The following is a 27,365-nucleotide window of genomic DNA, read 5'->3' as shown; positions in this document are numbered from 1 at the left end:
TTTTTTTCAAAAGAAAGTGTAACTGTTTCATTCAGGTTAGTGTTCCTGCTCCTCACATCCCGGTGTTTCTGGGCATTCCGTTAATTATCCTAAGAAGGCTTTGGTTGCAACCATGATCTTTTTGAAGTGTCACAAGAACTTTGGGAAGGGTGAAGTACCAGGGCCTTTTGGAAGTGTTCATTATAAAGGAAAAGTGCTGCTGAATTGGCATAAACCTAGTGCTGAATACTGGATATATTTTAGTGAACGGGGGAAATTTACTTTTGAAACTGTTGAGATGGAAGTTTCTGTTTGGGACAGGAACCCTAACAGCCTTTAAAACTAGGGAACAGCCAGAATATAAAAACCCGCTTTGTGGTTAGCTGTGTTAGAATACTTCACTATCCTGCACAGGTCCAGGGTCCAATCCCCGGTGCAGACAAAAGCAGACAAAACCGAAAGCCACTCAGTACTGCCACCTGCAGGATCGACTTGATATTGTCTTAGGGTTAGTATCTGTCCTCCCCAGATGGGTCCTGTCTTCTGGGACTTTGTCTTACGTTTTGTTTGCACTGTGCTTTCTACAGTCAATTATCCTTTCTGACAGTACAGGCTGACGGCGAATTTTGTTCGCCTGGCAGTAACAAGATGCTCCATACTGTACCATGGGTTCTTGTTTGGCACAGTATGGACTAGACGGCAAATGACCCCTGAATCATGTATTAAACATCTGACCCCAAGTTCCTGAAACGTTGGAAGCGGGGCCTCGAGGGCAGACCTTCGCTTCTGTTCTGGCTTCCCTCTGCTTCTTGGACAAACAGCTGTTCCCAGCACGCCTGCCAAGCCGTGATATCCCCCAAAAAGCTTTCCTAAAGTTGTTTCTGTCGGGTATTTTGTCACAGCCCCCTCCCCCCCCCAAACAAGGCAAACTACCTAGTATTTGAGGGAATGATCAACACTCATCCCAAGGGTCTACAATCTTCCCTTGTGAGGCGCATAAAGTGACCGGAAGATGAAGGGGCTTCTGGAAGTTGTAGTCCGGAAGCTCCCACGGGTCACGACTCGGTCCTTCCTGCAGTGGGCGAGTTCTGGGAAGTGTATTCCAAGACCCTCTTTCCGATCAGTCTGTCCGGGCATCCGCCTCAGCCCTTGTTCCAGTCTTTGGAGCCTTCGAGACGGCCGCTCCCGGAGGCCGGAAGTGAGGGGACCGGAAGTGCCGTTCCCATCCCCGCCTCTCCGCCGCTCCTGTGGTCTCCGTTGATTGAGTCGGAGGGTGGCGGTGGTTAGGTCGTGGCGCGCTTAGGATCTGCTGCTGAGGGCGGGCCCGGCCCTGTCCCCGGGCGTCCTTCTCCCCGAGAGCCCGTGACGAGAGCCAGCCCTGGCTTTGGGAGACTGCCCGGCCCCTTCCCTCACTTCCCCGCGCTTTTCCCTAAGGCGTTCCCAGGGGACGGCAGGAAGGCGGGACCTGGACAGCTGTCAGCCCCAGGTACCGCGCCAAAGGCTCTTTCCTGTTGGGGTGTGCCTTGAGTTCACTGGGCTCCCTTGACCCCGAAAATTGGCCACCAGAAACATGATCGCCTTTTACCTGTTTAAAAAAAAAATTGCGTGTGTGTGTGTGTGTGTGTGTGTGTGTGTGTGTGTGTGTGAGAGAGAGAGAGAGACAGAGACAGAGACAGAGACAGAGACAGAGAGGAGAATGAGAGAATGAATGAGTGAATGAGCACGTGTGCCTGGGGAGGCTGGTAGGGCGGGCCATCAGTTCCCCTGGAGCACGGGTTGAAGCGATTGTGGGTGGCCTGACCTGGGTGCTGGGAGCCGAACTCTGCCCTTCTAGAAGATCTGCGAGTGCTCTTAACGGTTGAGGCATCTCTCCAGCCCCCCCCCCCTTTTTTTTTTGAGACAGGGTCTTACGTAGCTCAGGGTGGCCTCAAACTCACTGTGCCCCCAAGGATGACCTCTTACTCCTGATCTTTCTGCCTCCAACTCCCAAGTGTTGGGATTACAGGTGAGAGTCTCCACTCAGCGTTTAGTAGTGCCTTGTGTAGTTAGAAAGAATACAGGGTGTTTTGTTTTTGTTTTTGTTTTTGTTTTGTGGTCAGTCTACTTGTTGATATGTATTTATATTAGTATTGCTTGAGTTCAAGTACAAAGCCACTTCTTAAATTGAATGATTAGGAAAGTAACCTCCCCTTTGTATATTACACACATCTCTTTCTGTATACATGTATATGTGTTTTTAACTTACCAGGTCCTGCATTGCCTCCTCTTGTTCACCTTTCATGCCTTAGCTTTGTACTTTTAGTTGCCCTCAGTCGGTTTGGATTTATGTTGTCTGTGTCATTCTTATAGAAATCGATATCTTGGGCTAGGGAGGTGGCTCCAGGGTTAAAGCGATCCAGGAACGGAGTTTGGATCCCCAGAAACCCATGTAAACGTCAGGTGAGAGCTTAGCCTTAGGCAGCCAAGATGGAATTCCTAGAGCAAACTGCCTAGCAAGACTGCCCTAATCAGTGAGCTCTGAGTTTGGCTGAGAGACCCTACCTGTCAATGAATGAATGCGATGGGAAAGGAAGGGTGATTCCTGACTCCAGCCTCAGGCTTCCACATGCATGGTTGCCCACAGACATTTCTGGCATTCTGTGTTGTGTGGGATGTTCCGAGAAGGAGGGTCACCCCAGAATGTAATTTTAGACTCTCTGGCAGCTGGGAGGAACAGTTTCTGTGAATTGAACCTCAAACCTCCGTTCAGAAGCGTATTTATTGATTGCACACAAAGGTTATGTGTGGGATACAAGAAGTTCCTCATACCAAAGCCCTCTTGATCTATGCTGTGTTCTCTGAAGGAAATCATCACACCCTGCAGCTGTTTGCAGAACCCAATAATCCAAGACCTCCAACTGTGCCTAGATCGAAACCTCCCTCAGAAAATCAACTCTATAAATCACAGAAAACAATCACTGTGCTCTACAATAATTTCCTCAAGGTCTTAGTACCTCTATACATTCTACTGTTACCCTAGATACAGTGAGAAACAACTATTACTTTTGGTTTCTCAGGGTTCCAGTCTTGGCTGTCCTGGAACTCACTCTGTAGACCAGGCTGGCCTGGAACTCACTGAGATCCTCCTGCCTCTCTCTCCCAAGTGCTGGGATTAAAGGCGTGCGCCACCACCGCCTGGCTTATTACATTCTAATGTTTACCCTAAATACAGTGACTCTGTTAGATTCCTACTATACACAAATGCAAAAATATGCGTACACATGCACATCACACACACCTGAAAAAGGGGGGTTGTTATTTATATAATATAAATATAAAGCAAAATATATAAAGCAGAATCAGCATGTATTCTCATTCTGAGAAACACAGAGAATACAAAAATACCTAAAATTTGACAATGTCGTTTTAAACTGGTGGTGGGACCTGAATCTAAGGCCTTGGGCTTGGGAGGCAAATCGGTCTACCACTGAGCAAAGTCCCCAACTTCCCATTTTAAGTTGTGTCTTAGGGGCTTGGGTGGCAGGCCTGACTTTGATCAGACCCATAGTCATACTCTGTCATTGCATTTCCTGAGCTTTTTTTTTTTTTTTTTTTAGTGGCCCAATGTCATGGAACACGCCTTTAGTCACAGCACCGGGGAGGCAGAAGCAGGTGGATTTTTGTGACTTCATGGACTGCTTGGTCTGCATAGCTAGTCCCAGGCCAGCCAGGATAGTGAGACCCTGTCTCCAACAAAACAAGACACCGAAGGTAATAAGAGATGCATGTTGTTTTCCCATAACCTCTTGCAACCTTGTTTTTTTTAGGTTTATACCTATTTTCTTCATTTTTGTTCAGCTAATCCAATGATGCCTTTTAGATACCAGTGTCAACAAAATATTACTTTGGGGGCAAAAATATTTAGTTAAGATATTTCCAGTCAGAATTAGGCTCTTTAGAAATTAAAGGTGACTTTCACAGGAGCACAGCGTTACCATATATAGTTTATGTTGTAAAATATCTTCTTTTTTTCTCCTAGAAAAGGGATTTCCTAGTCTTTAAAAACACTTTAGATTTATCTATCTTATTGTTTTGTTTTATGTGTGTAAGTGCTTTGTCTGAATCTATATGTGTATACTGCATGAGTGCCTGGTACTCACAGAGGCCAACAGAAAGTGTTGGATCCCCTTGGACTAGAATTGCAGACAGTTGTGAACTACTGTGTAGGTGCTGGGAATCAAACCTAGGTCCTTTGCAATCACTAAGTCAAGTCTCTATCCCCTATTATGATATTTTGTTTGTGTTCTGACAAATAAAGCTTGTCTGGAGATCAGAGAGTGGAGCTAGCCACTCGTTAACTAGAGAGGCCAGGCCATGGTGGCATACACCTTCAATCCCAGCACTTAGGAGAAAGAAGCAGGAAAATCAGGAGTTCAAGGCCACCCTGGGCTACATGAGATTGAACCAGTCTAAAAGAGAAACAGAGCTGGGTGGTGGTGGTGCACGCCTTTGATCCCAGCACTTGGGAGGCTCAAGCCTTTGATCCCAGCACTAAGGAGGTTGGAGACAGAATCTTGGCCCCATTCAGTCTGAGGATTCATAGAGACATGATCTTGGCTGCATTCAGTCTGAGATTTTGTAGAGGTAAGAAGTCTCTAAATGACTGTGGCTACTCTGTTTCTCTGATCTTTCAGCTTTCACCTTCGATATCTGACTATGGGTTTTTATTTAATAAGACTAAATAGACTGACACTTCAATCCCCTATTCTTATTACTTTCCATCTACTCATTTAGTCCTCTGAGGTACCCTATGAGGTAGGCAGAAATTACGCATATGGTAAAAGTGAGGCACAAAGGTTTTCTAACATTCCCTGTGCTGGGATAGTAAGTATTACTTCCAGAAATTGAACCAGGCATTCGGAGCCTACTTTTCTTCTCTTCCTTCCTAACTTTCATTCATTCATTCTTTGCCTGTATATTGTTTTCCTGGCTCTCATATCCCACCATTTTCAGAGTCTGAAACTCTATGGTAGGAATACTGAAGTTGGTTGTATAGGTTTAGTAGCTGAAGTCCGGGTGTGTGCTTCTGATTTCCAAGCTGTATGTGGTGGCATGTGTCTGGAAGTAGGGGACAGTGTTTCACCTGGGCTAATGGCAGTTCTGACATTTGTTTCATGGCTTCTTTATCTTTCCTTAGTTATGCCTTCTCAGGACAGTGACCTTCCTCCAAAGGAACAAGAGAAAATGGCCATATTTCAGGTCAGGCATTTCTCAGTAATTTTATATGTCATTGTGTCTTTTTGGGGTGGTGGTGTGTGGTATTGGTAGAAAACAGCAGATCTTTGAGTATGAGTTAGGTGCTCTGTGTGTGTGTGTGTGTGTGTGTGTGTGTGTGTGTATGATGTGTGTGTGTCTGTGTATGCTCTGTGTGTGTGTATGTGTGTGTGTGTATGCTGTGTGTGTGTGTGTGTTATCATTTGTTACTAATTTACAAAATTGCTGTCAAAAATAACCTGTTATTTTGGTTATGAAGTAGCTGTTTGTGGGGCTGGAGCTGGATAGAGCGCTCGCTTAGTATCCCTAAAGCCCTGGCTTTGATCTCTAGCACTGTGTAACCCAGGCCTGGTGTGCACGGCCAAAATAAAAACAAGGCCTGGTGTATGTGGTCCAGGTTCTAGCACGGTGGGAGTGAAGCCAGGAAGAGCAGAGGTTCAGGGTTATCTTCTGTGATACTGAGTTTGAGTACAGCCTGGGCTGTCTGAGACCCTTTCTCACCTCCCCCTCAAGAAAGAAAATGCACAGAGAGAGGGAGAGGGGAGGCAGAGGGAGGAGGGAGTCAGAGTTTGGGATATTGTTGGGGCGTTGTGTGAATGCAGAACAACTATTGGTGGTCAGTCTGCTTGGACCCCTCTGAGTGTGCAGCACCGGCGTGACCGAGGCACCCGCGTGACCGAGGCACCCGCGTGACCGTGTCCGCACTGCTGCTCCTCTCCCCTGGGAGCTGACTTGAGGTTACTTGTGTTTGATGTCACAGGAGGCAGTGACATTCAAGGATGTGGCATTGGTGTTTACTACCGAAGAGCTGGGGCTGCTGGACCTCACACAGAGGCAGCTGTACCAAGACATGATGCTGGAGAACTTCAAGAACCTGGTTGCTGTGGGTGAGGATGAGTCTCCTGGGACACCGGAGACTCCCTGTCCTCAGATGCTCAAGGCTCTGGACCATTTGAAAGGATTCTTTGGGACAACAGGAATTTTGCTGACTTTTCTGCTTAGCCAAAATCTCTTTAAACCATTGATTGTTAGCTAGGGGTGATTTTTCTATTGAGAACATTTGGCCATGTCTGGACGTATTTCTTACAATTCAGGGATGGGTGCTACCAACATTCAGTAGTTAGTAGCCAGGGACAGCTAGGTCCCACAGCAGGATGATCTACCATCCAGAGTGTCCATATGCTGCCGGGGAGAAACCCTGTTTCTTATGAACCACAAATGGACAGCTTAACTTCAGTGCTTTCGATTTTGCTGAGACTAGAATCCAGGGCCTTGTGTATGTTAGGCAGGAGTCTGCTGCCGAGCCACACTCCCAGCTTTCTGGTGGATTCTAGGCAAGAGCAGTCCCACTGATTGACATCCCCAGCCCCTGGGGGATTTTAGGCAGAGGCTCCACCACTGAGCCACACCCCCAGCCCCTCACTGGGGGATTCTAGGCAGGGGCTCCACCACTGAGCCACACCACAGCCCCTCACTGGGGGATTCTAGGCAGGGGCTCTACCACTGAGCCACACCTCCAGCCCCTCACTGGGGGATTCTAGGCAGGGGCTCTACCACTGAGCCACACCCCCAGCCCCTCACTGGGGAATTCTAGGCAGGGGCTCTACCACTGAACCACACCCCAGCCCCTCACTGGGGGATTCTAGGCAGGGGCTCTACCACTGAGCCACACCCCCAGCCCCTCACTGGAGGATTCTAGGCAGAGGCTCTACCACTGAGCCACACCTCCAGCCCCTCACTGGGGGATTCTAGGCAGGGGCTCTACCACTGAGCCACACCCCAGCCCCTCACTGGGGGATTCTAGGCAGGGGCTCTACCACTGAGCCACACCCCAGCCCCTCACTGTGGGATTCTAGGCAGGTGCTCTACCACTGAGCCACACCCCAGCCCCTCACTGGGGGATTCTAGGCAGGGGCTCTACCACTGAGCCACACCCCAGCCCCTCACTGGGGGATTCTAGGCAGGGGCTCTACCACTGAGCCACACCACAGCCCCTCACTGGGGGATTCTAGGCAGGGGCTCTACCACTGAGCCATACCCCAGCCCCTCACTGGGGGATTCTAGGCAGGGGCTCTACCACTGAGCCACATCCCAGCCCTGTACTTTGTTTTTCTAATTATGCCTGTGACCTATTAGTAGGTGAAGAAACAACCATGGTACAGTATAGTAGTATTTTCTTTTTCTCCTCAGAGTCAGGGTTTCTCTGTGTAGCTCTGGCTGTCCTGGAACTTGCTCTGTAGCCCAGACTGGCCTTGAACTCAGAGATCCCCCTGCCTCTGCCTCCTGAGTGCTGGGATTAAAGGTGTGTGCCACCACTGCCTGGCGTAGTGTTTTCTTTGCCATAGAATAGATGACGATAGGATGTCAAAATCTGTTTTGGAGGACCTGGTGCAGCAAAGCCTGATGGTTTCTGGTGAGGGATATAAGAGACAGTTACAATTGATGAAACAGAATCTGTTATACATACATAGCCATGGCCTTGATTTCTTTTAACTTACTTTTGAAACTTCTTTCAAATCATTGTGTGTATGAGTGCCTGCGTGTGCTCTGTGCACGTGGAGGTCACCAGGCATCCTTTGTTACCACTCTGTGCCTTATTTCCCATACCTGTGGCTGGCAGCCAGCACGCCCAGTGGTCCTGCTATCCACCCCCAAAGCACCAGAGTTACTGTGTGCAGTCAGGAGACCATGCCTGACTTGTTCCCATGGGTGCTGGGATCCAGTCTCAGTCCTGGCCTGTGTGTGGCCAGTGCAATTGGCCACTGAGCTGCCTGCCCAGCCCTTTATTTATCAGCACACTTTGTGATAAAACATTTCTAAAATTCACCTCACAGGTCCTGAGGATTGTGTAATTTAGACAGAAATTGCTCTAATTTTGTGTTCGCCTTTAATATATGTGTCTTGTCTTTTCTTAGGGTGCTTTCCCCTCAAAGCAGATATGGTATCCCTACTGGAAGCAGAAGAAAGGCTTTGGCTAAAGGAAACAGAAGTCCAGAGAAGTAGGTATCCTGGTGAGAACCCATGCTACTGGTCTCTCGGGTCTGGTCCGCAGTCCATCCTCGTTCTTACTCCTGCCCACTGGCCTAACAAAGTTTGAAGCTTTTCTGACTAAAATTTGGATAGAGTCCCATTCGCCTAAGTACTGGGGAAAAAGGGTGAATATGCTCTTAATTCCTGTCATTGTGCGGTCGAGTGTGGATGCAAGGGTAGTCTTTGTGCCCATAGCGCTCCTGTTTTCGTTTTCATTTTCAAATTTTAAAAAGTGTTTGTGTTTGTATGCCGTGCGGATGTGGCCGCCCGTGGAGCTAGCGTCCCTGAAGCTGGAGTTGCAGAGAGTTGTGAGTCCCTCAGTGTGGGTGCTGGCATGCAAACTCGGTTCCTCTGGAGATGAGCAGGTGCTCTCCGCCACCGGACCATCTCTCCAGCCCTTGCAGCGATCATGTCACACGTCAGACATGTGTCTGTAAATGGGGCGCAGCGTACACGCGGGAGCCTTCGATCCCGTCCTTGCTTTCCCCGCCATGAAAACATGAGGAAATGACACGTTTCATTGTAAGGACGGCCCTGGCTCGCGCCATCTCTCCCATGCCCTGGGTACCGAGTCCTCCCATCACCCGTCCTCATCTCTCCCACCTGCTCTCTTACAGACGGCAGCAGTCCGCAGGAGTCGGCGACTCTTGGGAGACTCGCACCGAAGCATCTTCCCCAGGAAGAGGTGTCTTGCTGGCACATCTGGAAACAGGCTGCCCAGAAATCGACCCGGTATCTTCAGAGGAAGCGTTCTCAAATACTGCGACACTATCCCATTCAGGTTTCTGACAGTGGGAGCAACACAAAGAATCACAGGGGAGATGGCTGCAGGTGCCTTGAACAAGAAGACTTTTCAGTCTCAGGAACTCAGAATTATTGCCAAAAGCGGTGCCTACAGGGAGCACAGAACCAGAGTGGGAATAAGCCGGTCTGTGTGAAACGTGACTTGCGTGTGCATACAGATTTGATGAGCAAGTCTTCGCTTTGTGAGCCGCTTAAAACCAACAAAGAACAGAAACCCCACAGATGTGATGACCGTGACAGACGGACTAATGACGGTGTTAATCAGGGACTGTCCTTAGGAGGGAGACCATGTCTGCAGAGTGAGTGTGCCTCAGGGCTTCCCGTTCACCAGACTGTGTCCCCAGCAGAGCGCTGCGGTAGTCCGTGCTCACACGCAGGAGAGGAGCTAGAGAAACACCACCCATCTAGTGATCACTTCAGCAAGAGCCCCTCTCGTTCTCCTCAGACCAGTCCCACAGACGGAAAGTCCCACAGATGGGACAGTTGTGGGAAGAGGTTCAGCGGCAGCCAGGGTCCCATCATTCACAACAGCACTCACACGGGAGAGAAACCTCACGAATGTGAGGAGTGTGGCAAGTGTTCTAGTCAGAGCTCAGATTTCCAGTGCCAGCAGAGGGTGCGCACTGGTGAGGAGCCACACAGGCGTGATGTGTGCGGCCAGGGTTCCAGCCACAACTCTCTGTTAACATGCCATCCGAGAGTCCGCACTAGAGAGAAACCATATAAATGTAAGGCATGCGGGAAAGGGTTTTCCCGAAATACAGATCTCCACATCCATTTACGCGTTCACACAGGAGAGAAGCCCTGTACGTGTAAGGAATGCGGGGAAGGCTGCAGGCAGGCTTCCAACCTTCGAGCCCCTCAGAACACCCATGCCAAAGAGAAGCAGTTCAAATGCGAAACATGTGGGAAGGGCTACACTCAGTCCTCGAGGCTTCGCATTCACCAGAGAGTCCATGCTGGAGAGAAACCATACAGCTGTAAAGTGTGTGGGAAGAGCTTCTGCTATAGGTCAAATTTTGCACGACACCAAGCAGCACACACCAGAGAGAAACCGTATAAATGTCAGGCGTGCGGGAAGAGCCTCAGCGGGAGGTCAGACCTTCATGCTGACCAGAGAGTCCCCTCAGAGGAGAAACCCTACACGTGTGGAGAGTGTGACAAGAGCTTGAGTCAGTCCATTGATTGTCAGGTACGTCAGCAGGTCCACACTGGAGAAAAACCATACAGATGTGATATCTGTGGGAAAGGATTCAAGCAGGCTTTTGGCCTCCATTCCCATCAGAGAGTCCACACTGGGGAGAAGCCATACAAGTGTGATGTGTGCGGAAAGAGTTTTAGGTACAGTTCCCAGTTTATCTACCATCAGAGAGGCCACACTGGAGAGAAACCTTACAGATGCAAGGAGTGTGGGAAATGCTTTGGCAGGAGCATGGACCTTCGCCACCATCAGAGGGTCCACACGGGAGAGAAACCTCACAAATGTGAGGAGTGTGGGAAGGCCTTCAGTCTGCCCTCCAACCTTCGAGTCCATCTGCGTAGTCATGTAAAGGAGAAGCTCTTCAAATGTGAGGAGTGTGGGAAGGGCTTCAGTCAGCGCTCACGCCTTCAAGCTCACCAGAGAGTTCACACTGGAGAGAAACCATACAAGTGTGATATCTGTGGGAAAGGATTCAGTCGCTCCTCTGGCCTCCATTACCATCATAGAGTCCACACGGGGAAGAAGCCATACAAGTGTGATGTGTGTGGGAAAGGCTTTATATACAGTTCCCAGTTTATTCTCCATCAGAGATGCCACAGTGGAGAGAAACCTTACAGATGTCAGGAGTGTGGGAAATGCTTTGGCAGGAGCCTGGACCTCTATCACCATCAGAGGGTCCACACGGGAGACAGACCTCACAAATGTGAGGAGTGTGGAAAGGCCTTCGGCTTCCCCTCCAAGCTTCGAGTCCATCTGACTATTCATACCAGGGAGAAGCTCTTTAAGTGTGAGGAGTGTGGGAAGGGCTTCAGTCAGAGCTCACGTCTTCAAGTTCACCGGAGTGTTCATACTGGAGAAAAACCGTACAAGTGTGATATCTGTGGGAAAGGCTTTGATTACGCTTCCCGCCTTCGATACCATGAGAAAATCCATACCCAAAGAAAGTAGCGGTGGGTGTGGTGGCACATGCTCACGAACCCAGCGTTCAGGAGGCCGAGACTGGAAGATGATAGGTTTGTGGCCAGCCGTGGCTCCAAAGCATGATACACGAAATGTCCATCTTCAAGTTTTCCAAGAGTCTATCCCAGTGCTAAGCCTATAAAACCATTACATGTGGGAACAGGCTTCTCCGGCTGGATTCAAGATCTAACACATCTTGTAGCTGGAAGGTTTCTCCAGTCCTCCCCAGCCCCATGGTCCCTCAGCCGCTTATAAAATAATCATTTAGAGTCTTAATATTATTTACAAACTGGCCTGTAGCAGGCTTCTTGCTGGCTAGCTTTTTCATCATAACCCATTTCTATTGATCTGTTTTGCCACATGACCATGGCGTTACCAGCCTGCTGGCATCTTGCTTCTCCTTGGGCAGCGGCTAGGCATCTCTTCCGCCTCTGCCTTTCTTCTTCCTGTCTCTCTCTCTCTTGGATTTCCTGCCTGGCCATAACCTGACTCGCCATAGGCCAGAGCAGCTTCTTTATTAACCAATCATAGCAACACACATTCACAGCATACAGGAAGACATCCTGCAGCAACACCTTTAAAACCATAATATGCCAGAGTAACACCTAGAACTCATTGTAAGGAAGAAATACAGGCAGTGGCCCTCTTGGCAAGACTATGAATGTCAGCAATCATTTTTCAGTGGACCGTGTGCCAAAAGGTACCTGGTGACCCGATCCTTGCCAAATGCTGACTTAGCCCTCTATACTTAACAGTGGGCACTATTTTTACTAAAGCATAAAGGTGTGAAAGTTGCTCAGAATGTATTAACCTGGAAAACCATAGAATGTGAAAGTTAGATGTATGTTTTTAGAGAAATAAATGGGGCTAGAGAAGATGGCTCAGTGGGTAATAGAGCTTGCCGGACGAACATGGGAATCTGAGTTTGAATCCCCAGTATCCATGTAAAGAGCTGGGTATGGCCATGTGGAGGTCTGTGATCCCAGTGCTGTGGGAAGTGGAGGCAGGAAGATTGTTGGGACTTGCTGACAGCCTAGGAGAGACCATGTCTCTAGGCAACAGGGAGTAAGACACCTAAGTCATCCTCCAGCCTCCAAACACATGCACATGGGCATACATACCTACTCATGTATGAAAACATATTATATACAACACACACACACACACACACACACACACACACACACACACACTACAGATGTGGGGCTGGAGAGACTTAAAGAGTATGTGCTCCTGTTTCAGAGAACACGAGTTTTGTTACCTGTACCCACATCTGGTGGCTCACAACCAATTGTAACTCCAGCTCTAGAGGTTCCAGTGCTTCTGGCCTCAGGCACACGTGCACACACAGACACACAGACACGCATGCACACACATGTGCATGTTCGATCTATAAAAAAATTTTAAAGATACAGATGTATAGGCTTAGTTATCTAGTGAGATTTTAATCATATATGTACATTAACTTTTAGAAAAACTATAAAAATTATAGTTTTATACCCTTAACCTAGACTCACCAGTTGTTAAATTATCGAGTCACTATTCTCTCTAAATATGTGAATTTGTGCCCACTCAAATGCTGACACCTACGCATACACCTTTTCAAGTGTCTCATCTCTTACGTCAGAGACTAAATGTGTTTTCCTTAAGCAGCTGTAGTGTAATATTCAATCAAGTCTGATGTCGATGCACAGCACTATACAACCTAAACAGCCTATTTAAATGTCCCCAGTTGTCCCAGCTGGCACAGTATAGTGTGTCCCAATTCTGTTAAGTGTGAGGAGTGTGGGAAGGGCTTTGGTCACCTTTATTCTGAACCTCCTGTTGTATCAGGTAAGGGTTTACTCAGGGTTTACTCTGTGGAAAGAAGACAGCAGGCACTGTAAGGATGATTTTTTAGGCTTTCCAACTGCAGGGGGATTAGCCTGTAGCCTATGGCAGCTACCCACTATCGATTTGCAAAGGACCTTTTTATTTTTATACAATTCACAGCTCTAGCAAGTCAATTCCAGATACCAAAACCTCTTATCTAAGCTCCCCAAAGAGACAATGCCGATGCAAATTTTCAGTTCAGAGACAGCTGGCTTTCCCAGTCCTCCCACAACCAAGTTTGCATAGGCTTTGAACCTTTAGGAAACTCAGATAAGATTTACACACTTCAAACAGAAGGATTGGGAGCCCGAAGGTAGCTGGTCACAGAAAGCAGATCAAAGTTAAGTGCTAATGCTCCAGAATCAAACCAGCTGCAAGAACTCCTCTAACAGTGATTTCTGTTGTTGAAGGCACTCAGTCTGATCCTTTGCTTCTGAAGCCTGGCTGACAGCCACAAACACCACAGGGCAGGGTGTGGTGACACAGTTTTAATTTCAGTGTTCAGGATGCTAAGATAGGACAATCAAGTTCAGAGCCAGCCTAAGCTACATAGTGAAGGCTGTCATAAAGAAATTACTTATTTTTAATTTATACGTATGTGTGTGTGCCACATGCATGCAGTGCCCATGGAGGCCAGAAGAGGGCATCAAATTCCCTGGAACCAGAGTGGCAGGTGGTTGAGTGAACTGATGTTGGTATTATGGACCAACCCTGGCACCTGTGTGAATCATAAGTGCAGTTAACCACTGAGCCATCTGTCCAGGCCCTACTGGTTAATTTTTTGATGCTGTTCCTGATAGGATGAATGGTTCTGGTGGTGGTCTTGTTACCTCATGGAAAGGTCATGGTCACGACAGAACCCAGTGCTAGTTTCCAGAGCTTTATTAAGAGGGAAGGGGGGGGGGGAGAAAGAGGAGAGCCAGGCCTGGGAGGAGGGAGCAGAGCAGAGAGCAGAGAGGGAACAGAGAGGGGGGTCTGCATCGGCCTTTTAAGGCAGGTACATAATCGCCAGCGCCCGCTGATGACGTAAGACGCAAGACCCCGAGCTGCGTGTGTGCAGGAGTGAGGGCAGGATCCTAACGTTCCAGATTTTTTGTTTATTATAAAAAAGCAAGTGAATAGGAATAGGGGCATCGTTTCTCCCGGGAAGACTGCTTACAGCTGACTTGGTGGGCGTCAGTTGCTCTGGGCGGGGGGCTAGGGAAGGGGGACCTTCTGAGGTGGACAGACATCCTGGGATGATGGGCTGTCCTGCTGCCCTGGAGCTGTCCATTCCTCTTGGCTTGGCACTCTGGCTGCTTTTGTATCTAACAGGATGCTGGTGAGACAGAAAAAGCCTGAAGTAGATCCGACCTGTCCAGATGGGTTTAAGCTAGTTTCTGAAGCTTGGGAAAAATTTTGAACATGTTAAGAAGCAGCCATGAGAAAATTAGTGACCATGGTAGTGTTTAGTACTCTGCTTGTATTGGTTAGTGTTAATGAGAGAGACAGAGAGATTGGAACTTGTTTTTAATTCTCATAACCTGAGATAAGCTTTATCAGAGACAGATTATTCTAAGGCACCTGTTTCCTTTACTAGTTTGGCATCTAGGAGACAGGTGATCAATTGTTGAAAGCATTTAACAGTAACAGATGGTTATATTAAAGTCTGTTTTTGTAGAGCTCAGACACTTTTAGGTCTGGGGGTGTAAATACCTTTTAGCTGTTGCAGTTTCTTACTTGATGATCTCTGGACTCCAGTTCTGTGGTGGTCCAAAGCAGCCATTAGCTGAGCAGTTAATTAGAGGAAAGAACTGGGAAGAGAAAAACTTGTGGTGCATGAGAACTTATTTCTGTGGAATTAGGGACAGGGCAGAGATCAGGGCCCTGACTGTGTCCCTGTGCATGAGGAGGAGAAGCCCTGCTGACAGGTCTGCAGTGAGGCACATGGAGGAGCAAGGAAATGAAAGCTCCTATCTCAGCTGGAAAATCTTTTCCCATTAAGTAACTCTGAAAGTGCAATTAAGTCTGGTGAGGTGGGTAAGGCTGTCCCCCTACCCTGAAAATAGGGAAATGAGAGGTGAGACCCCAAAACTCCCAGGACTGGGTGAGTGGCTCTGGTATCCAGAAAGAAAGAAACCATGCTGCATTCTTGGTTCCCTGGAAGTGAGCCTGTGGCCAAGCCTAGGTCTGCTGGAGGTCTTAGCTTGATGCTCCCATGCCCCTTAGTGCCTGGAGGCAGTCAGCTAACTGGCTGTCTTTCTAGGTGGCACTTTGAACAAGGCTCAGTTGATGAACTGGCAGGGCACTCACTGGCCTGTGTGGCCTCCCCCCCACACACACTTTAAACAGGGACCCAATGGCTTTTGGGAGCCAGTGTGTGCCAGCACTTGGCAATTTTGTTCTTGGGCCTTTTTTTCTCTCTCTCCTTGTATACCTTAAATGCCACAGCTGAAACTTCTGCCTGTGGGATCAGGAGCCTTGCTCTCCAGATGCTTAAGTTTTAAGTTATGTTGGGGAGGTCTGGGGGACAAGAGATGGATTTTACTCTGTGTCTTGATTTTTTTTGATGTCTGCTAGCTTGAGGACAGCTTTTGGAAGACCCACCAGGAGGTAGGATGTAAACTGGTCTCTGGCTAAAGAGCCATCCTGATTACTGTAAACTTATTTGCATGGATCCTAGCCTGCTTTCAGACCCTGTGCTTCTTAGGGCAGCTTGAGAATGAGTGGGAGGAGTTAGGGTGAGTTAAAGCCCACCCAATGCCGGAGAGCGGAAAGCAAGTCAGACAGAAGTGGTTGTACATGGCAGGGAAAGAATCAGGAATGGAGGAGGAGAAGGGTTCAGGGTTTCGGTAGTAAGCTTGGGGATAAGGTAACTTTTCATTTGCCTGTTCACTGGCTGGAGTTAGATAATTCCCTTGAAATATTGGGGTTGAAACAGCCAAATTTACTGGTATCTGGGGATATTTAAGGCATTTGCCAGAGGAGGAATGGAACCATGAGAAGGGAGCCCCTGTCCCGTGGCTGCAGTGCCGAGAGAGAAAAATAAAAAATTAAAATAACAAACAGAATCCCAGGCTCCTATTTCAAGTGTCCTTGAGAATAGGCAGTCTGTGGACTAGCATTAACAGCACAAATTACCCAAACTGTTGTCACGACAAGGGTAAGGGCTGAGCATACGTACTGGAGTACCCCCAGGGGCCCAGCCAGCATCCAATACTTTGTCAAGATTGAATGTGTCATAGTATGCAGCCAAGGACCCCCTGGGTATCCGGTGTGAAGAATATAGCTCAGGCTGCAGTCATGGGAAATGGTGGGAGTCAGAAAGGGGAAAAACTCACCAATCTGGTTGGCGGGTGTGGTGTGTGGAAAAAGCAGATCAGGCAGTCGCAGTCCTTGGTATCAGTTTCTGACAACACTCAGTCCCGGACACCGAGTGAGCGGAATTTCCCATTTGAGTCACAGCACCAATGAAAGGATGAGAAATGGCGCTGGTAGTGATGCTGGTTACCACGTGGAAAGGTCACGGTCACGACAGAACCCAGTCCTAGTTTCCAGAGCTTTATTAGGAGGGAAGGGGGAGCAGAAAGAGAGGAGAGCCAGGCCTGGGAGGAGGGAGTAGAGCAGAGAGCAGAGAGGGAACAGAGAGAGAGGGTGCGGGTCTGCATCCGACTTTTAAGGCAGGTACGTAATCGCCAGCGCCCGCTGATGATGTAAGACGCAAGACCCTGAGCTGCGCATGTGCAGGAGTAAGGGCAGGATCCTAACAGCTCCATCATTGTTTTTTGAGACAAGGTCTTTCTTTGTAGCCTTGGCTCGCCTGGAACTTGCTACATAGATGTTTGGCCTTGAACTCATAGATCATAAAGGCATGACTCTGTCTATTCCTCCAAAGTTTTAGCATACATGAGCACTGCATCGCCATCACTATGCTCCTTTCTCCCCCTCCAACTCCTCTCCTGTCCTTCCTCCATATCAAATTCATGACCTCTTTAATTATTGTTACATAATCCACTTTTAAAATGGTTATTATTATTATTATTATTATTGTGAATGTGTGCATGCTCATGTGAATGCAAGTGCCCACAGAGGCCAGAAGCATCAGATCCCCCAGGAACTGGAGTTGTAGGCAGCTGAAACCTGCCCCATGTGTTGGCTGGGAACTGAACTGGGGTCCTCTGTAAGAGCAGTGCCAGCTCTCAACTACTGAGCCATCTCTCTGGTCCCCAAAGCCCTGTCTTACAACAAAAAAGCAGGTCTGACCATGTCTCCACCCTTTGATTTTTGGATAAGAGTTTTAGTGTTGGGCAGGCCACAATGTTGGGACACCTATGGTATCCAGTCCCCATGTATTTCGTTGTTTGACCTTGGTGCGTCTGGGCTGTTGCTGACACATCAGCTTCATGCCTGGCTGAAGCCCAGATGCCTCCTCTCTGCCCTCTGGTTTGTCTGTTTTTTACATAGCACTTAGATCTACCTGAAGTAACAACATACATTGAACTTTTTATCTGAATTTTAGAAAATTTGCACATGCATGATGAGATGTTTGGGAGATGAGGTTCAATTCTAAACTGTTGTATGATATTTTTGTGTGTGTCCTGACAAATAAAGCTTGCCTGAAGATCAGAGGGTAGAGGTTGCCACTAGTTAATCATAGAGGCTAGGTAGTGGTGGCTCACACCTTTAATTCTAGCACTTGGGAAGAGGAAACAGGAACATCAGGAGTTCAAGGCCACCCTGGGCTACACAAGATTGATCCAGTCTAAAAGAGAAACAGAGGGGCTGGAGAGATGGCTCAGAGGTTAAGAGCACTGGCTGCTCTTCCAGAGGTCCTGAGTTCAATTCCCAGCAACTACATGGTGGCTCACAACCATCTATAATGAGATCCAGTGCCCTCTTCTGGCCTGCAGGCAGAACACTGTGTACATAATAAATAAATCTTTAAGGAAAAAAGAGAGAGGGGAACAGCTGGTGGTGGTGCTGCACACCTTTGATCCCAGCACTAGGGAGGTGGAGACAGGATCTCTGGCCCATTCAGTCTGAGTATTCATAGAGACTGGATGTCCTATTCCATCTGAGATTTTGTAGAGGTTAAGAAGTCTCTGGTGGCTGGCTGCTTGGTTTCTCTGATGTTTCAGCTTTCACCTTAATATCTGACTCCAGGTTTTTATTTAATAAGACTAATTAGAATTGTGCTTCATCTAGTGTCCAGCTTTCGGGGCACAAATTCTCAAAAAAGGCACTTGCTGTGGCTTTGCAGCCACTGGCACACACTGGAGCTCCATGCAGGGCTCCTGCTGGAGTCATTGCCTCGCCGGCTAGGTTTTCCTTTCTTTTTTCCTCAAGCCCTCTGAGTGAGGTTGGGTTTTTCTGTTGCAGCCTCTCTACAGTAAACTCCACAGACACTAGGGCTCCTTTGAATTGCCCCCTCCCCATCCCCCTGCAGATGGCTGGCTCTTTGGCTTCCTCTCTCCCAGTGGGTTGTGGGCTTTCCCTGGACCCCCTCCTTGGGCTGCTGCCACACTAGGGAAGCTGCCTTGACTCCCACTCTGGTTTCTACTGTTCTACACAGCGGCAGTCAGGCTTACACTTCACCATCATTATCAGCAGATTTGGTGAGACAACTGGTAATTCTTAAAGTGGGAAATTAGTTAAAAGAGAGTTTTTCCCCCCACATTAAAAACAGAAAATAGCCGGGTGGTGGTGGTGGTGGTGGTGCACGCCTTTAATCCCAGCACTCGGGAGGTAGAGCTAGGCAGATCTCTGTAAGTTCGAGGCCAGCCTGGTCTACAGAGCAAGATCCAGGACAGGCACCAAAACTACACAGAGATCTCAAAAACAACAATAACAACAACAACAACAACAAAAAACCCAAAACCAAAAAAGTGGCAAATACTTTTGCAATCATACAGAGTAAGGTCTCTGTATGATTATGCAATGCATGGTTTAAAAATGGAACAATTAAATGAAGGAATATTCAACTAAACTGGGATTGACATAATGTTAATTATCATTTTGATAATCTTTATTGTTGGTCTGATATTTCTTGGTTTATCTCTAAAAAAGTTGGTTGATATGAATGCCAAGATACAGGTCTTTGAAAAATTTATTAAAATGGATCATAGTGATATTCAGACCCAAACAGAGGAATTTAAAGAAGAACCAGTCTCACCATTACATTATAAAGTTAAAGAGGAACAGTCCAATGTTATCAAACAACTAACCTTAATTTACCCAGTCACCTTACAGGAACTGCCAAATAACAGATATCCCAAGTCTGTGTAAGAGTTGACTGGATTCCTGTGGAAATGTTAGATTTAAGGAGATTTAAGGAAGCAATAGTTTCATATGGTATACATTCACCTTTTGTGAAGCAGATATTAAATTCATAGTCAACTAGTAACAGAATTGTCCCACAAGCCTGGAGAGACTTGATTACAGCAGTATTGGAGCCTGGTCCTCAGTTACAATGAAGGACCTGGTGGAAAGATGAAGCTAAGATCATTGAACAATGAAGTAGGGCTAGAGGTATGGAAATCTCCCAAGAACAACTTCTTGGAGAGGGTGATTATGCTGATGTACATAAGCCTTCTCTATATGATGACAACACCATGACTCTATGCCATGCAGCAGCTTTGAATCCTTGAGATAGAATTGAAGAAGTAGGAAAGAAAACTGAGTCATTTACTAAAGATATTCAGGACCCAAAAGAAACCATTGTTTTGTTGTTGTTTGTTTTTTGTTTTGTTTTGTCTTTACAAAGATTGACTTTAACTGTAAATAGAATGATACCAAATTCAGAAGTTAGACAAATACTAATTGAATCTTTAGCTTTTGAAAATGCTAATTAACAATGCAAAAGGGTATTTAGGCCTTTAAAAGCAAGATCAGCACCCATAGAGGAACAGATCCAACAGGGCATTCCTAGAAACAAAAGGCCCCTCCCTTCTTAAATATGTAGAGTGTGGCAAGGAAGACGTTGGACCAATGAATGCAGATCAACAAGACAGACAGGTAACCCTTTGCAGTCGGAGAATGCCTGGGGGCGGGGGGTTTCTAACAGGCTCCTTTGTCACTTCCTGTCATGAGGGAAACTCCTTCCCAGAGAAATGAAAGGACCTAATGTCAATTGTAAAAAACCATACTGTTCTGGATGATAGAACAGCTTTAGAAGATGAAACAAATTTCAGGAGAAAACATAAATTAAAATTGATAAAGATTAGATTTGAACAAGAGGGATCTCTTCATTAGAGGAGGTGATAGTTCATCAACAGTCTGACCACTCAATCTAAATTAACTTGTAAAAATAACAAATGTTTTTCATTTGATCAGATATCATTTGCCAAAAGGGAACCTCCCCAAGGTTAGAGTTGGAGCAGGGTTTTGTTTTTGTCTTTCCAGAAAAATAAAAAGAACCATTTTGAGGAATGTAAAGACTTTTGGACAAATAAGCATCCAAAGAAGAAGGAAGAACTACCTAGAAAAAATTATCAAGTAAAGGAATGATCTGACCTAATGACTCTGATGTCTCCAAAAAGATGATGGGAGCCCACAACTATAGGGGGCAGCCGTTCCAGCTTTGACCTGGAAATACTACCCCCAGTGAGGCTTCCAGTAACTGTCACACCTACCCATGGCCTGACCCAGAGCTGGGGCCGAGATAGGAGCCCTTAAGACCCGATAAATGGATGTACCGGCTCTCTTGGTTCCTGGATCCTGGATGCTGGATGTAGACTGAGCAGAGTTCTCCAGAGAACACCACTGGACTGCATTTCACCTCTCCTGGACCCTGTAACCTATTGCTTTACTTGTAAGTTACCCCCCAAAATAATCCTCTCTTTTAACTACGTGGAGTTGGAGTTGCCTTAATATTTCTATTAATATCTGGCACTCACATGAGGCAAACTCCAAAGGCCTGGGTGGCTTCCACCCTCAGCCTCCTCTGTGGCTGCTGGGACTTGCTTTCCACACTTACCTCACTTCCCTGTCTTCTTCTTTTTTTTTTTTTTTTTAATTTCTGCCCCTCCTGGGGACCAAGCACGTGCCCATTCAGCCCGTAACCTCCTGGTACTGTTCCTTCCTTTCCCTTCCTTCCTACTTCCCAGCTTGCAGGCACCGGCACTGCCTGCTGAGTTCCATATAACCAGGGAAGCACCTCCACGGTTCCATGAAGAAAGGGAGCAGCTAAGTCCAGTCTCAGTTCCCTCAGCAAGCTTAGCCCCCCAGACTGGTAAAAAGCCGTTGTGAGTGAGGCGTCCCTGCTTCCCTGCACGCTGCTCTCCACCCTAGCCCAAGGCTTCCACAGTCTCACCTGGTTAAAATAGACACTGCACCACCCCTGGCGGGCTCCCTGAGGGTGCTGCTTCTGTGGTTGCAAAAGCGCCGGAGAGGGGCTCGGAGCCGCCGCGGCTTCCGACCATCATCCTTGTGGCCTGGAGCTTTCCGCGCCCTGAGCTCAGGCCACCCAACCCCACACACCCTAGGCTGCCACATGCATACTGCGCTCCCACCTGCAGCCCCCGCCAGCCAGAGCCTTCACCAGGACCTGTCTAAGAGCTACACCAGTGGCACCTGCTGGCCAAAACGTTCTACTACACCCCAAAAAACACTGAAAGGACGGTAAGATAAGCAAGCCAGTGTTTTATTTTGGGTAAGAGTACTTGGTAATTTTATGCCTTGAAACTGACTAACAAATTTTGAGTAACTCTTATGATATGGCCGAAAACATTACTTCACAAGAATTTAAAAACTGTTTTGCCTGTATGATGAATGACATTTTCCTGGAAATACACGACCTTCCTAAGGCAGGCCTGTACCATTTTGGCACTTACTGTAATAATTCACACAGCATCCAAATACTGGTTTAATAATAATAACAAAGATGAGTCATTATTGGGACTGATACAGGCTTTAAAAGATAGCAATGAAGGCTTACATAAAAAGATTCTTTCTCTGGAATTTGCTAACCAGGATTTACAGGATAGTAATGAAGATTTACAAAACAGGCTTTTAATTTGGAATCTGCTAACTTAATACAAGAACCTTAGTCCATTAATAATAAATGCATGGCCAAAATTGATTTTATTGATAATAAATATCAATATTTAATGGACAGAATAATAACTCTCCAGGGTGAAGTTATAGCTACTCAGACGCTATATAAGGAAGAAAGATTATCATTAGCTGATAAGGTCTATGGAATCGTGTGTTTCAGGAGTACATAAAAAGTTGTATGAATCCATAAGAAATCTGGAATCCCTTGCAAGAGAGGAGGTTCAATCCCTAGAACAGACCCTAGGTGCTTGTTTGCAAGCCCTGGAAGAAACTCTCATTCAACATGACAAGGGACCTAATAAGAAGGACAAGATCATACAGGTTGTAACATCTCCAGATGGCTCTCATATAATGGCTTATCCTGTCATCATCCATGAGAGGCCAGCAGATGAACACATCCTGAGCCATATATGACATATACATTACAACCTATTCTGATGAGAGCTTTTTAAACATATGAAGGAAGTGATAGTCATGTATGGCATACACTCAACATTTGTAAGGCAGATGTTAAATTCATGGTCTACCTCACATAGAATCATTCCAGATGACTGGCATCAATTAATTTCAGCTGTTCTAGAATATAGCTAGCAGTTACAGTGGAAAAGCTGGCTGAGAGAAGAGGCAAGAAATTTAGAGCAAAAAGGTAAACTCAGAGGTTTTGTGATCTCCCAAGATCAAATTCTTGGTGAGGGACATTTTGCTGACTGGAATGTACAAGCCACTATGATGAACATACAATATCCCTGTGCCATATAGCAGCTCTAAATGATTGGGAAAAAATCCAGAACCAGGAAAACCAACTGAGATATACATGAAGATATTCCAGGGACCACAAGAACTTTTCACTGATTTTTTTTTTTTACAAAGACTGACCACAGCTATAACAAAAGCTGTGCCAGATAAAGAATTAAGAAAAGTATTAACTGACTCCTTGGCATTCGACAATGCTAATACAGAATGAAAAAGAATACTTACACCATTAAAGGTGAGATCTGCCTTTGGAAGAATAGATTCAGTGTACTAATGGTGTTGAGTCTCTTAATGATAGTGATGAGGCTTGCATAGGAGAGGCAAATCCCAGAGGTGAAGAAGGCCCTGTGGTACCAAATGTTTTAAATGTGGTACACCAGGCCGTAAAAGTAAAAACTGCACATGGGGAGCTCCTAGAAGTAATACTCCTAGAAATAACCTAAACGGGAGACCCCAGCCTTCTGGATTATGTAGAAGATGTGGCAAAGGCTGTCACTGGACCAATGAGTGCAGATCAATAATAGATATATGAGGCAACCCTTTACCAGCAGGAAATGCCACAGGGGGCCTCTTGCAGGCCACAAAATTGAACATGGTCCAAACATTTCCAGCCACTGTGGAGGAATTTCTCTCTAGCACAATTAAATAAACCAATGCCTAATGTAAAGAACAATACTGCACTGGATAATAGAACAGCTATGATAGATGAATCAAAAATTCCAAATGACACACTAAAATGAATATTTTGGCAGACTTTCATAAATGAACAAAGACCAAAGCTTAAAATTCAAATTAATGGCCTTGTTCTGGAGGGCGTGGTAGACATGGGTGTGGATGTGACTATAATTACACCAAAATCATGGCATCGGAATTGGCCTCTTCAAGAGGTAGATGTCCAACTGTTAGGGATTGGCACCCTATCTCAGATAAAACAGAGTTCAAGATGGGTTGAATGCATAGGGCCAGAGGACAGAGAGGAAGTCTGAAGCCATATGTAGCAAATGTAGCAGTGAATCTTTGGGGGAGAGATCTGTTACAACAGTGCAATACCCAGATTAAAATTTCTACACTATCAGTAAAGAAATACAGATCACAGCATGTTTCTAGGAATAATATCATAACATGCTATAAAAAACAGTCACCAACTGTTCAGGCTGTACATAAACAGAGAACAACTACTGTTGAACTCTCAGAAGTACCAACAGCCTTACCTTTAAAATGGCTAACTAAATAAATCTGTCTGGGTTGGACAATGGCCTTTGACAAAAGAAAAGCTACAAGCTTTAGAACAGCTGGCTCAAGAGCAGTTAAATGTTCAACACATTGAAGAATCTACCAGCCCTTGGAAATTTCCTGTATTTGTTATTTTAAAAAAATTCTGGTAATTGGAGAATGATGACAGATCTGAGAGCTATTAATAAAGTAATTTAGCCCATGGGCTCCCCACAGACTGGAATGCCCTTGCCCTCTTTGCTACCCAAAGAATGGCCTATAATATTTATTGACTTAAAAGATTTTTTCCTTATCATACCTTTACAAGAAAATGATAGAGAAAAATTTGCCTTCACAGTACCTAATTATAACAATTCCAAGCCAATGAAGAGATAGCAATGGATAGTCCTCCTACAGGGAATGTTAAACAGCCCTACCCTGTGCCAATACTTTGTGCAAAAACCATTGGAGATAATTTGTGTGAAGTTTCCACAATCCATAATTTATCATTATATGGATGATACCCTATTAGCTGATCCAAACTAGGCACATTAGAAAGCATGTTTGAAGAAGTAAAAAAAGTTTTGCATTGCTGGGGACTGCAAATTGCTTCTGAAAAAAAATATGAAGAGGAGACTCTATTAGGATATAAGACAGAGCTACAAAAAATTAGATCCCAAAAGGTCCAACTAAGGAGAGATTGATTGCAGACTCTTAATGATTTTCAAGAATTGTTAGGAATCATTTCCAACTTACTGGGTATCATGAGAATACCCAAAGATAGACTACAAAATTTGATAATACTCTAAGAGACAAAGAATTAAATAGTACAAGAGAATTATCAGCTGAAGCTGAGAAGGAATTGGCTCTAGTAGAAAAGACAACTTGAGAAGCACATGTGGATCATGTGAATCCAGACCTTCAATACATTCTGGTCATACTCCCCTCCAGACATTCCCCCACAGGTTTTTTTGTTTTGTTTTGTTTTTTTGTTTTTTTGAGACAGGGTTTCTCTGTCTGTGTAGCTTTGCGCCTTTCCTGGATCTTGCTCTGTAGACCAGGCTGGCCTCAAACTCACAAAGATCCGCCTGCCTCTGCCTCCCGAGTGCTGGGATTAAAGGTGTGTGCCACCACCGCCCAGCCCCCCACAGGTATTTTGATGCAGAGGGATGATATTATATTGAAATGGATAGTTCTACCACATAAACCAAATAAGAAGTTAATGATTTATATAGAAAAGATCTCTGCTTTGATTCAAAATGGAAAATTAAGACTTTGCCAGTTGACAGGAATGGACCTAGCAGAAATTGTAGTACCTTTAACTAATGAGGAAATTTCCTCACTATGGAAAGATTATGAATTCTGGCAGAGAGCCTGCAGTAACTCTTTGGGAGAGATTAACCACCATTATCCCAAAAGCAAGAGAATAGAATTCATAAAGATGACTGAATGTGTCCTTCTTCACATTGTATGACAAAAGCCAATCTCTAGAGTCCTCACATTCTATGCTGATGCAAATAAATCTGGGAAAGCAGGATACAAATCAGAAGACTTAAGTAAAGTAGTTCAAAGTCCATACAACTCTGTACAAAAGACAGAACTGTATGCCATTCTTATGGTAGTGATGGACTTCACAGAACCCCTCAATATAGTCACTGACTCTCAATATGCAGAGAGAGTTGTTTTACATATAGAAACTGCTGAATTTATTCCTGATAATACAGAATTAACTTCATTATTCATACAGTTGTAGGAAATCATCAGAAATAGGGAACATCATATATATATATACATATATATGTGTGTATATATCATATATGTATGTATATATATATATGTATATATATATCACATATCAGATCCCATATACGTCTGCCAGGACCTCTAGCACAAGGTAATGATGAGATTGATCAGTTACTAATAGGTAACATGCTAGAAGCCTCAGAATTTCATAAGAAACACCATGTAAATAGCAAAGGTTTGAAGAAGGATGTCTCCATCACTTGGCAACAAGCCAAGTATATTGTAAAAAAAAAAATGTCCTACTTGTTCTTTCTATAACCAAACTCCATTACCTGCAGGGAGGAATCCAAAAAGTATACAAATAAATGAAATTTGGCAAATGGATGTGTTTCATTTCATAGAATTTGGAAGATTATGCACACCATACCATTGACACCTATTCAGAATTTCAGTGGGCAACTCCTATGAGTTCTGAAAAGGCTGAATCTGTGATTATACACCTATTATAAGCTATGGCCATCATAGGAATACCTGTACAAATTAAGACAGACAATGCCCTAGCATATGTCTCCAAGAAAATGAAACAGTTTTTTGCTTATTACAATATAAAGCATGTTACAGGTATACTACACAATCCCAAGGCCAAGCAGTCATAGAAAGATCCAATCGAACTTTAAAGGATATGCTAAATAAACAGCAACAGGTAACAATGAATCCTAGAAATAGATTGCATAGTGCTTTATTAATCTTGAATTTTCTCAATGCTGATGAGAAAGGAACAACAGCTGCAGAGAGACATTGGACGACAGACAAAACTCCTGAGCTAAACCAAATGGTTTATTTCAAGGATGTGCTGACCTCAGAATGGAAACCTGGATACGTCCTACCTTGGAGAAGGGGTTTTGCTTTTGTTTCTGCAGGGGAAGAAGCTATGAATACCAACAAAATTAATAAAATTTCAATTCAAACAGGAGAAACCCCTTGCTCAGGAGAAGTAAAAGCTCATTCACCAATGTGACATCTCTACAAGCTGCAAGAAAAATTTAACAAAGGTTGGGGTAGGGTTCTGTGTTTGTCCTTCTAGGATAATGGAAATTCCCATCTTCCAGAAATCATAAGGCCTTGGATATCCAAATGTCTACAGCAGAAAGAAAGAATCTATTGGTGCCAATCTACACAGGGTAAAATCTTGCTGCTTAACATCTATATCTCTTTAAATATAGAAAAGTTGTGGTTCTGATTCATATATACCAAGCTGGCTTTGGAGTTGGAATTGGGTCACTCCTTCTCCAAACCCAAGCATATTGCTAGAAGAAAAAGGTTGAGAGATTCTGTCTCATATCACAAGAGCTGTCTTGTGTGGGACAGAAGGAAAACAATAAAAAGGGACCATTGTCTTCAAGATTCTAATTCTTTCCATGTTGACTCTTGATTTCTCAGAATCCTTTCTTATGTATCATGTCATCTTCAAATCCAAACTTTCCATTTTGATATTAATAATGTTCAAGTTTTTCCACAGTAAATA

The 27,365-nt window shown here is 45.4% G+C and overlaps 1 protein-coding gene across 3 annotated transcripts; it reads left to right on the top strand.

Annotated features, from left to right (window-relative positions):
- The first annotated feature begins 976 nt into the window (after nt 1-976).
- Nucleotides 977-18,920, top strand: LOC143266697 (uncharacterized). 3 transcript variants are annotated; one of them, XM_076573157.1, is made up of 7 exons: nt 977-1,465; nt 1,883-1,984; nt 3,576-3,729; nt 5,156-5,217; nt 5,993-6,119; nt 8,148-8,231; nt 8,880-18,920. In XM_076573157.1, exons 4-7 carry the CDS (start codon nt 5,158-5,160, stop codon nt 11,213-11,215), a joined length of 2,607 nt encoding a protein of 868 aa, XP_076429272.1. In that variant the 5' UTR covers nt 977-1,465; nt 1,883-1,984; nt 3,576-3,729; nt 5,156-5,157; the 3' UTR covers nt 11,216-18,920. The 3 variants fall into 3 exon arrangements, with proteins under 3 accessions (XP_076429272.1, XP_015842259.1, XP_042127763.1); XM_015986773.3 differs by lacking the exon at nt 1,883-1,984; XM_042271829.2 differs by lacking the exons at nt 1,883-1,984; nt 3,576-3,729.
- The last annotated feature ends 8,445 nt before the right edge of the window (nt 18,921-27,365 follow it).

Source organism: Peromyscus maniculatus, chromosome 1 (assembly GCF_049852395.1).
Source record: "Peromyscus maniculatus bairdii isolate BWxNUB_F1_BW_parent chromosome 1, HU_Pman_BW_mat_3.1, whole genome shotgun sequence".
Taxonomy (NCBI): Eukaryota; Metazoa; Chordata; class Mammalia; order Rodentia; family Cricetidae; genus Peromyscus; species Peromyscus maniculatus.
Note: the sequence above shows the minus strand (reverse complement) of the source record. Positions and strands in the feature narration are given on the sequence as shown.

Excerpts from the sequence above, each read along its gene's own strand:
- LOC143266697 (XM_042271829.2), top strand. The coding sequence starts at position 5,158 with ATGCCTTCTCAGGACAGTGACCTTCCTCCAAAGGAACAAGAGAAAATG. Across the intron at positions 5,218-5,992 it reads AGAAAATGGCCATATTTCAG|GAGGCAGTGACATTCAAGGA; the intron begins GTCAGGCATTTC and ends TTGATGTCACAG. Across the intron at positions 6,120-8,147 it reads CAAGAACCTGGTTGCTGTGG|GGTGCTTTCCCCTCAAAGCA; the intron begins GTGAGGATGAGT and ends GTCTTTTCTTAG.